At 36.3% G+C, this 11648-nt stretch overlaps 1 protein-coding gene across 1 annotated transcript; it reads left to right on the forward strand.

Annotated features, from left to right (window-relative positions):
* Positions 1-470: 470 nt before the first annotated feature.
* Positions 471-9638, forward strand: LOC113391411 (zinc finger protein 454-like). Its single transcript, XM_064220095.1, has 10 exons — positions 471-687; positions 1128-1262; positions 2039-2518; positions 3287-3478; positions 4936-5051; positions 5288-5401; positions 6272-6475; positions 6847-6958; positions 7894-8007; positions 9290-9638. The coding sequence occupies exons 1-10, from the start codon at positions 544-546 to the stop codon at positions 9476-9478; spliced, it is 1800 nt and encodes a 599-aa protein (XP_064076165.1). The 5' UTR covers positions 471-543; the 3' UTR covers positions 9479-9638.
* The last annotated feature ends 2010 nt before the right edge of the window (positions 9639-11648 follow it).

The following is an 11648-nucleotide window of genomic DNA, read 5'->3' on the forward strand; positions in this document are numbered from 1 at the left end:
GCTATAATTACATATTTTGAACCATCACAGGTAATAAAGTATAATTCAAAGTGTACTTAACTTATTAAATTAATATACATTCATAAAACCTGCTGATATGTTTTTAATGAGTAGGTCAGACGTCACGAAATAAAATTGGGGCGGATTAAATTAATTCAGTTAACTAGTAAAATTTTAATTGTCCTATAATTACCGTGTATCTGGAACCACTCTAAGATATTACCATTGTATTAAGTTGATAAATTATACAATATCTTATTTATATAGTTTATGCTTCTTTGTGGACTCTTCTTAATATATGTCCAATTTTCATTTATTAAATTTAGGCAATGTTAATTGCCACTTAAATTATAACAAAGAGGGTGTATGGTAAAATACCTTTGCCGTTTACAAACAAATAATCTGACATTTGACGTATCTCAAACGTCAAAGGTCAGATAATCGGTTACTTCACTATTTGTGATGCGGGTTTATTTAATTGTTTGACCTATTTGGTAGTTTAAATACATAACTACGAAATTTCAATAAAAAAAGTTATGAAACATGGACGAATCCCTAGTAGTAACAGTTAAGAATATTTGTTGTACTTGTTTAAGTATAGATAGAAAGTTAACCCGACTTTGTAGCATCGATGATGGTATAAATAATTTGTTTTTTCTACTTTCATGCGATTCGGAAGCTTATGAGGTGAATATTAAAATTATTTATTTACCTTCCACTAATAAACTAAAATTAAAATAGCCGTAATGTAAACATAATATTGTACGTTATTTATTTTACGGAGCTCAGTGAAAGCCCGTCTGGATAGTTAACACCTCTTCGGGCGATCAGCTTGACTTAACTCATCCGGTTTGGACTGAGCTGAGTTGGCTGACTGACAGTCATCCCACTGAGATAGTGCAACTACAGGCACAATAGATATAAAATCTTAGTTCCTAAGGGGCCCTCTTGTCAGTGCCTACCAGCCTGCCAGTGCATACAAGTATATTTTTTTAATGATTTTTTATATCTGGCATTATAGACACCTACTAACATAAATTTGGATTATTTGAATATGTATTATCTATGCTTATAATGACCAAAACTATAATAATCTTAAAAAACAATATTCAAAACTTTTTTTTTAGTTATTATGCTACAAGGAAACAGCAGATCTCCATATTTGTTGGGAGTGTAAAGCGTTGTTGAACCGTCTGTGTAACTTCCGAGATCAAGCGTGTATTTCTCAGAAACGTCTAGATAACATCATTAATGGTACTAACGTAAGTTACATAAGCATTTATATAACAACATTATACAGAAAGAGATGCAACATCATGACATATCAGGAGTCTCTTAACAAGTACATACAGGCGTATAGAAATTACAATATTTATTTGTGGGCTGCAAAAGTAGTATTAAAAGTGTTGGGATATCTTTAGAGGCTTGGTTATGATTCATTTTATTAATATTTTAATAGTAAATGTAAATCAAAAATATGTCACAGTCCCGACAAACAGACATATGGCTGTAATACAAGCTTGTATTATATCAAATTATATAGATATGTTGGTACAGAATAACTTATGAGTTTCTTATTTTGTTCACCACGATAGAATTTATATTCCCAGCCGGTAGTAGCTTAACGTTCAATACAATTCTGTAAAACATTGATTGAAAAGTGTTTGTAACAGTTACTCGAGTAAACTATATATTGGTTTTGATTTATAACCTTTCTCAACCAATGGGCTAAAACTATTTTTTAACATTCATATACCTAATTGGACTGGTACTTGGACTATATTGGACTATGAGATTTTTAGATGTGATTTTAAATTTTTTATAGATATAGTATACAATACTAAAATAGATATAAACAGCCTGTAAATTTCCAACCGCTGGGCTAATGCCTCACCCTTTATTATGTGAAATTATGTGCTTTAAACAATTCTTGTTCAACTACCACTTTCATTTTATTTCTACTACTAAAGTGGTTTATGTATCTTCAATTCAGTTCATTCGATCGACTTTTATAATTTAATATTCTTTCAAATTACAGAAGAACCAGCACTATTGCCTATCTAATTTGTCTAACAGTCATCAAAATTCATATGACTACGAATATATTACAGCTGACGTTAACGACACGATCAAAGATGAAGACTGCGACTCTATTAAAAGTGAGAGTGATGCAGAGTTTCTGGTCTTTCCAGACTTGATTAACGATTCAAATGAAGGAACAGATGATGATAAAGATTTATTAATTGAATCCGACAAAAGTTCAGTACTAACGACTAGAGGAGACGTTGAAAATGTCTTAAATATAGACAGAAATAAGGATCAAATCAGAAAGATTATAGTGGAAGAAAATATGAATTATACAATTATTAAAATGAATGAACGGGAACTGAAAAATAGTTTGCAAGATAGGAAGTCGGTGCCGAGTTTTGTTGAAGCGTTGTTCAAGTGCGATACATGTGTGGAAGTGTTTAGAGATGAAACGGAATATCAGGCGCATATGAATGAGGCGCATAAAAAGGTAAGTCTATCTCAAATACAGAGATATGACGACCTCCGTGCTCGAGTAGTGTGTAGAACGGTTTCATGGGTACGCCACTCCGAGGTCCCGGGTTCGATTCCCGCCCGAGTCGGTTTAGAAAAAAATTATCAGTTTTCTATGTTGTCTCGGGTCTGGGTGTTTGTGGTACCGTCGTTACTTCTGATTTTCCATAACACAAGTGCTTCAGCTACTTACATTGGGATCAGAGTAATGTGTGTGATGTTGTCCAATATTTATTTATGTCTTGTTTATGTCTTTGTTATAGATAATGTATTATAAATAATATAATATAATGTTTGAGAGTAATCTTATGGAAATAACCTACATTTCACCACACTTGCAAATTTTGTCGGACTGTATCGGATTATGAGGGGAGTGTATTTGTTAGCGCACTCACTTGTGTGTTATAGTATTTCCAATGCGGGCTATAACAACCAAACGAAGGCGAATTCAATTCAAAATCAATGTTGTCACCTTGACGATTTTGCTTGGTTCGGTTGTTAAAGCCGCAACGAGCCGTGAGCACAGATGGGCAGTATGGGGGCAAGTTCGTGCATGTAAACTTCACAAAACAAATTACAGTCGCCGAATGAAAAGGGATAGTCCAATTGACGACAGGCATCAACTGACGGACCAATCGCGTGCAGCGTCGGCGTCCCAGGCTCCTTTCCTTCAAAGAGCTCACGACTCATGCCCCTCCATATGTTTCGACGAGAACGCTCTTGTAACTTTTTTTTTTCTTACCAGCTCCCAAAACACAAGAAGTGTGATATTTGCCAAGTGTACGTGAAAAGGAGATGGTACGATGAACACAGGAGCGATCACTATCTGAAATACCAGTGCCATTTCTGCGACAATATTTCGTATAACGTCATCGTTATATTGAAACATTTGAAAATCGGTCACGCTGTTAAGAGTATACCGAAGGAAATTCGGAAGGTAAGGCATCCCTATACTAATATTATGAAGAGGTAAGTGTTTTGTAATCGTTAAACTAACTAAGTACTTACTCATTAGCAAGGTTTTAACTAGAAATACAAATACATCGTACAAACGCGACGCGGTTTAGGAGTTGGTTTATAATATTTCAGCTTTAAATCTCTTCGTATTTGTAAAGAAAAACGCTACGGATCTGCTTTATCTGCGTGCGTATATGTCTGAATGTTCTCTTATAGTCACAAACTTAATTTCACGTAGGCGAATTCGAGCTAGCAGCTCCGAGTGCAATCACTGTACAGGAGATTTCTACTTCTATTTCTACCATAAAATATATTTTTAAGTGACCTCCTGGGCCGCCTCAATGATGGCCCAAGAATTGAACATCATCGTCGCACCCCATAAGGTGCGGCGCCCTGGTTTTTTGAACCTTCTAACCTAAATTAAGGTGGTCCTGCAAGCTAGTATAATATTTTTGGTTAGATTAGTGGTTATTTTATATGGAAATGTTGTTACTTAGCGTTTATCTGACGGGACAGGGCACAGTAAAACAAAATCCGTCGATAGTTTCAAATATTTCAAATTTTTGATAGTCTGTGTTGCCTATAACATGTCATAATTAAAATTTCTGCAATGAATCAACTACAAGATTTCAGGAATACATTTTGACAATTTTCAAAAACGGTATAACAGTTTTGTCTTCTATCCACAAACAGAAGCCTAAAAACTACAAAAAATGACGAACTTCCCTACAAAACTTTCATCCTATGTTTCGCGAAATGACGAATTTCTATACAAACATTCATCCCCAATTTAACCCTTTTAGGAATTTAGTTTTGAAAAATCCTTTGTCGGCGCGGATCTACATTAAATATTTGTCAGAATTTTCATAGTCTAAGACCCATTGGTTTAGTCTGCGTTATATGCCAGACAGCATGTTCAAAAAAAAAAAAAATTGGACTATACCTTCCTCAATCATTGGGCTATTGAAGACAAATATTTTTATAAATCGTCCGATTTAAATATACATAAACTGTAATCATGTGAAGCCAGGGGAATTTGCCAGTTCGTTATAATTTAAGCTGGAAGGAATCTGCGGGACGAATTTATGAATGTTGTAAGAACTAAGAATTATATTAAACTGTTCACGCAACTTGAATAGATTCGATAAATTTACGTTACATTGATATGAGCATATATACCATTTACAAAGAAATCTAGACAGCGCGATTTACAAACTTCAAAAAATAAATCAACGCCATCTAGTGACATACAATGAAAACATACTTTACATTAATTTATGTAAAGCAACGGACATCATTGATGACCAAAAGTTATGTTATTGATATTAGCCCCATTTAGCACAAGGACACAGAACTATGTATATTTTTTTAATTACATTCCAATTTCCTCGTGAAACAACTTTGAATCCTTAAAAAAAATCTATTATGTTATTGTAGTTACGAAAGAGATCATATTTGAAGAATCCAGGCCTGAAACCTTGGTTGGCGGACGTGTCGCCGGACAAACACACGTCGGTTGGCTACGTGTGCTCGAAGTGCAATGAATTATTCGAGTGAGTATTTTAATAAAATGGTCGTCTTTTGTTGGTGGTAGGACTGTCCAAGCAAGTGGTAGATACAATCCAACACAAACATCGGACATTCCACCGCTAAACAGAAATACTTAGTATTTTTAACTTTGCCGATTCATAAATTATGATCGGCCCACTATTTTAAACAAACAAAACTTCTTTTCAAGAATGTCAGCTTAAAGGAATTCTTGTTTAAAATGTTTTTTTAAATATTTCAGCACCAAGAAAGAGAGAACGCTCCACATACAGAAAGTTCACAAACAGCCCGACTTTAAGTGCTCCACGTGCGGGAAAACATTCACTGGCTCGTACAACTTAATGAATCATGAACGGTGGGTTATGTCTTAACGAAATGATAAGGTCATGATAAGGCTACAGCTGGGCTAACGTTACCACTGTGTTTAGGAGAAAGTTTTGGAAACACACGTGGATTTACTTGGTGGTAGGGCTTTGTGCAAGCCCGCCTGGGTAGGTGCCACCCACTCATCAGATATTCTACCGCCGAACAGCAGTACTCAGTATTGTCGTGTTCCGGTTTGAAGGGTGAGTGAGCCAGTGTAACTACAGGCACAAGGGACATAACATCTTAGTTTATTAATGTTGGTGGCGCATTGGTGATGTAAGGAATGGTGAATATTTTTTACAGCGTCATTGTCTATGCGGTGACCACTTACCATCAGGTGGCGCATTTGCTCGTCCGCCTACCGATATCATAAAAAAAAAAGATTTTCCTATGACACATGTAGTACGCCTCACGATTCCTCGAGACCAAAGTGCGAGATGAACTTTAAACACAAATCTTTTTATATATTAATAGGGTAAGCCGATTTTTGTCCCAGTGATTATTGGAAGATAGCTGCACGTTGAAGATCGGTTATGGTTTCATTTCGAAGAGCTCCAGCCGTAGATGTGCAGAAAATTAAAGAGGATTCTTGATTGAAATTTACTAAATTGTTAATTAATTTTAGAGAGCGAAAAATCGTTATGGCTGGGTAGAGAGCGGCCTTCGACTATATTAAAAAAAAAAAAAACAATTTAAAATGTCAGACGTCGTCAGTTTCCAATGAAATTAAATCGAAACAAAAACTGCCATAGGTTTCGAAATTTGAAAAAAAAATCTGTTGAATTGCGACCCTCTAGTATATATTATCTGTGCCGCTTAAAATTAACTTCTTTATTTATCTTTTTAATAATAATTCCAGCCTACACTCGGGCACTTTGCCCCGACAGCCGTGCCCGATATGCGGGAAGTTAATCCGGTACGACACGATGAAGGCCCATTTGAAAGTTCACGGAGAAAGGCAGAGTGTAAAGTGCTTCGAGTGTAACAAATCATTCGTTTCTCATTCGTCGTACCTTCAGCACCTAAAGTTCACGAAGACACACGCCGGAAACGACGCGTTTAGGTAAGGTTTTTGAAGCGATAACTTCCTATGGGAGGGTGAACTGCTTCGTTACGTAACGCGTTACGGCGCCAGTCTGTCTGGCGTCTCTCTTACGCTTACGGCAGCGGCGGGCTCCTTCTCACTTTACAGTGACAGTTTAAGTTATCACTTCTGTCCGTTCGTTCGTTCGTCCGTTCCGTAGTAAATATCTACCAAAAGGGCCCTAAATTCATGGATGTTTCCAAGGGCGCCAGCATAGACGGCTCTGTCGATGACCTTTTCGATTTTTTCAACAGAAAATTCTAGAATAATGCACACAGTAGTTAGCCACCAACGTTAGTGTGCCTCGATGTTCACAAATTTCTCACAAGTATTCATTCTGACTGTTCCAGAATCCGATGTCCGATTTGCAAGAGAGGTTTCCGCACGAAGGCCGATCGCCACGATCACATTAACTACCGTCACATGGGGAAGAGTAACCACAAATGTCCGATTTGTGATAAGGTCAGTGAGGATCCTGTGTTGTGTAAGAGATTACCTAAACTGAAAAAAAAAGACTATGGGTCCTGTTACGGTTACAGCAAAGCAACTGTTGCTATCGAATATTTGTTGCGGATAAATGTTGCCTTCGATAAATCGGTATTATTGAGTACTAGCTGTGCCCGCGACTTCGTGCGCGTTGTTTGAATTTAAGTTATTTGGTTATTGTAGTGATTTTATTTTTATTCTATATATAATAAAAGTAGCCCAAGTTACTCCTTATTATACCCGCTATCTTATTAGAGCCGAGATGGCCCAGTGGTTAGAACGCGTGCATCGTAATCGATGATTTCGGGTTCAAACCCAGGAAGGCGCCACTGAATTTTCATGTGCTTAATTTGTGTTTATAATTCATCTCGTGCTCGGCGGTGAAGGAAAACATCGTGAGGAAACCTGCATGTGTCTAATTTCAACGAAATTCTGCCACATGTGTATTCCGCCAACCCGCATTGGAGCAGCGTGGTGGAATATGCTCCAAACCTTCTCCTCAAAGGGAGAGGAGGCATTTAGCCCCGCAGTGGGAAATTTATAGGCTGCTATGCTAAAAAAAAATATATCCGCTATCTGCCAGTGAAAGTCCCGTCGAAAAAAAATCATTAAGTTGGTCCTCTGCGAGGCGGATGTTGTAAATTTTGTCGTAAAGTTGACGTAACCCCACAATGCTTTACATTTTTGCCCTTCTAGATACATATATATGTCACTAAACATCTGAAGCGTCAATGTTAAAGGTCGCAGGTTCTATCCAGACTCTTTGTTTTGAGCTTTTGTCGTCCCCACTCCTATCACGAGCGTTAAGCTCAATTGGGGGGTAATCATTGATATTAATAATTCCTTAAAATGGGGGATTGCTATTTTCCGTTTGATTTGAACATGAATTAAAAGTACAGTATCTATTCTAGATAATATCATCGGGCAGGTTGCTTACCCGTCACTTAAAGTACACGCACTACGGCGAAAAGAAGGAGACGGTGCGGAAAATATACTTATGTCAAACTTGTGGGAAAGTTTGCCGGGTGAGACTGAATTGTCATTATATTTAGCTTTCCTTATTAACACTTGAATCTGAGCATAAATACTTTGATAAAAAGTATGGAGTTCGTGTTTGTTGATGTCCATGCAGTGTAATTTTATTTTATAAATTGAAAGGAGGTTTAATTGCTTTTCAGTTATGTTATATACGTCACCGTAAAGTTGTAAATATCCTTAGATTATAATCTATCTCGCGAGATTGTGAACCGTAACATACTGCTTACAATTTAACTTTTCGGTAGATTATAGTCTATCGTAACTAATTAAAGTTAAATTATAAAAACTCTAACCTAACCTAACCGAAATATAACTATCGAAATTTTTGACGTTTCATTTTGAGTTAAATCACCGTTCACGATATTTCGACAGTTTACAATATCGCGAGATAGATTACGTTGTTTCTTCTTGTCACTTCTGTTAGATTTATTAGATCGATTGGTGATGTTAATAAATAATGCGATATTATTGTTTTATACTTTAATTAATAGAGACTTACAAAATATTGACTACATCGGTACGAAGACCAAGACAGAGAGGGATTTTCACCTTTTAACTATAGGTGGCGCTAGACGTTCACAGACTATAATTATAAATTTACCACAGATTACAACAACTTCAAATTTTGTTATGTTAGACGTTCTTATCAAATTAAAATAAACTAAACGACTTATGTATTCTTTAGTATCGGGAAAGAGTAACTACTTGCTTTCCGGTTCTGGGTAGATTCGACATTTAAAATCTTTGGCAACATAAAATTTATATTATGAAATGACGTCACAGGAGTCCGTACATTTCCAAAGCTCTAGGCAGAATATAATGGTACCATGTAACACACTGGTTCCAATATCGATAATGGTGTACAAATTAAAAAATCACAATCAATTTCAACGATTAAAAATGCTCTTATAAAATATAACTTAAATAATAATTTAGACGACATCAATTAATTTCCTCATATATAACATTTTATTAACTTAAATTTTTATTACTGTAGTAGAGATATATATATATATATATATATATATATATATAAAATATGTATTATGTATAAGGTATTACTGTGTAAATATTTGTATGTAAGTTTATGGCTGCACTGCTTACCCAGATGTTATTAAAACTCTCTCAGTTTGGCTCTGGAAGTCTGCCCGTCGTACAACACATAAAATTATTGTGTTTAGTCCTAAGATTTCTGTTTTTTTTTTTTTATGTTTGCCGTGAACAATAAATATTAATAGTATGTGTTTATACTTTAATTATTTTTTTCAGGATACGACAGCGTTAAGAGAACACGAATCCATACATACAGGAGAAAAGCCGCTGAAGTGCGACCTCTGCGGGAAACGCTACCGGAGGAGCGGTGCGCTCTGCACCCACAAGAGACTCGCCCACAAAGTCATATCGAAGAGATTACTATTGAAGCACACGGAAACAAACGTCGAGGATATTGAGGAGTAATTCAGTTATATCCAATTCCGACCGGAAGTTAAGACTGAGGATATATTGAAGTGAACAGCTGCACTGTATTCCCTGTCTTTTGCAATTCAAGGGACTGGAAAGAGGTTTCGGTGGTAGGGCTTTGTGTAAGCTAGTCTGGGTAGGTACCACTCACTGATCAGATATTCTACCGCCAAACAGCAGTACTCAGTATGCTTGTCGTCCTCTCCGGGAGCTTTCTCGGGCCTTATAGCTAAGCACTAAACCAATCACCTAAGTGGTGACCACCATAGACTTTGGCACTGTAAGCAGTAGTAATCGTCTCTTACGCGAATGTGCACCGACCTTGGAGACTATGATGTTATCCTTTGTCCATGAAGTCCCATTGGCTCATTCACCTTCATCCATAAAACCTGAACACGAGGATACTAAACCAAATAAGTGATGAGTTTGTGGTACCTACTCAGACGGGCTTGCACAGAGCACTACCATCAATTTCAATACCTAAAACACTCTGGTCCGATCTGGCAAGTAATAGCTTTAGTTATATGGTCAATTCTTAGTGTTGTCCGGAGTTAGGTAGTTGTCCTGCCTGCACTCACTGCGTTTCCTAAAAAAATGGCCGCCTTGGACATAAATGTGTCATCAGACTACATTACGTGTAAATAGAAATAGATTATATTTATGTAAAAAAAAATGTTTTTATGATGAAAATAAAGTTCGTTTAAACTTGATAAGTTTTTTATTTTACGATACAATAAAATTCGAAGATAAAATATGTTATAAAATTTTAACGATCTCGACAGTATGTTGTTTTTTGCCGCGCTTTTTCATATATTTTTTATCTGTGGTATTGTTACTTTTTATTGTACGAACGTATTTTTTTAATTCTTAATTCGAATCTGCGAGAACTGATCCATGTGCTGTGAAGGAATATGTCGTGAGGAAACGTTCGCGTGCCGAACGTGTTATTAAACATGTCCATTTAAATTTGAATGAAAAATTGCATTATTGAAGAATTCAGTTATTTATTTTGGTGAAATTGTAATTTAAAATTTATTTCATGTACAATTTCTTGCGGTGTTTCAAGAATAAATCGGAACTGGAGTACCGTGACGCGAATGTCACTCACATTTTAAACACGCGTCAAGTTAAGGCATTCCTTACATCACCAATGCGCCACCAACCTTGGGAACTAAGATGTTGTGTCCCTTGTGCCTGTAGTTACACTGGCTCACTCACCCTTCAAACCGGAACACAATAACACTAATTACTGCCGTTTGGCGGTAGAATATCTGATGAGTGGGTCCTATCAACCCAGATGGGTTAGCTCAAAGTTTCACTTGTATCTCAGTGCTGCATTTAGTATACACTAAAATTTAACTTATATACTTAAAGGACTTGAAGCGAAGTCCATTTCCGAAGACGCTGTGAATCCAAGAAGCGTTAATTTGAATCTAAGAACATCATTTCAAGTCGACAATGACGAAGGACAAAATTTTAATTCCGAAGACATGTGGACGTTTCTTGCGGAGCAAATACGAAAAATATGCCAAATGTTGAGCAAAAACGGCAAATTCAAAGAAATAATCGAAAAATTAACAAATTATGGTAATCTAGATCATTGTCATCTTTTATAATGAATGTAGGGGGCAAATTGGCTCTTGAGGCCCTCCACCTCTAAACAGAGGCCCTCTTATACCCTGGGCCGAGTCGGGTCGTGGATCAGCATGTGTTCTTATTTTTTATAGAGCCTATTCAATGGAAGTAGGAAAAAAGACAAACAAACCTTAGATTTACGCATTTCATGCGATTCGTCAATAACTGAGCTGTATTTGTATATTACAAAATTATATATATAATTATATTACAGCGCTTTTGTCTATGGGCGGTGGTGACCACTTACCATCAGGTGGCCCATATGCTCGTCCGCCAACCAACGCCATAAAAAATAAATAAAAAATAAAATATTGTGCACTGCTAAGAGTTTATGATTAACATATCTTTATTTATAATACAACACTATAATTCTACTTCCAAAATTCCGATAACAGTTTCATCGACGTTCAAAACGTAATTTTTTGTAAATCCATAGTGAATATCACAGATCAACCAAGCTCTCGACCAATGACATCGCGTCAATTTTCTGTCAAATGTTGTTTATTTGGCTTTTTTCCTGTTATGGTTGGAA

This window comes from Vanessa tameamea, chromosome 31 (assembly GCF_037043105.1).
Source record: "Vanessa tameamea isolate UH-Manoa-2023 chromosome 31, ilVanTame1 primary haplotype, whole genome shotgun sequence".
NCBI classification, from domain to species: domain Eukaryota; kingdom Metazoa; phylum Arthropoda; class Insecta; order Lepidoptera; family Nymphalidae; genus Vanessa; species Vanessa tameamea.

What these genes read in the sequence shown, in the direction of transcription:
- LOC113391411 (XM_064220095.1), top strand. Translation starts at nt 544, where the DNA reads ATGGACGAATCCCTAGTAGTAACAGTTAAGAATATTTGTTGTACTTGT. An exon ending in TGAATGAGGCGCATAAAAAG is followed by an intron (nt 2,519 to 3,286) that starts GTAAGTCTATCT and finishes TTTTCTTACCAG; the next exon opens with CTCCCAAAACACAAGAAGTG. An exon ending in AATGTCCGATTTGTGATAAG is followed by an intron (nt 6,959 to 7,893) that starts GTCAGTGAGGAT and finishes TATCTATTCTAG; the next exon opens with ATAATATCATCGGGCAGGTT.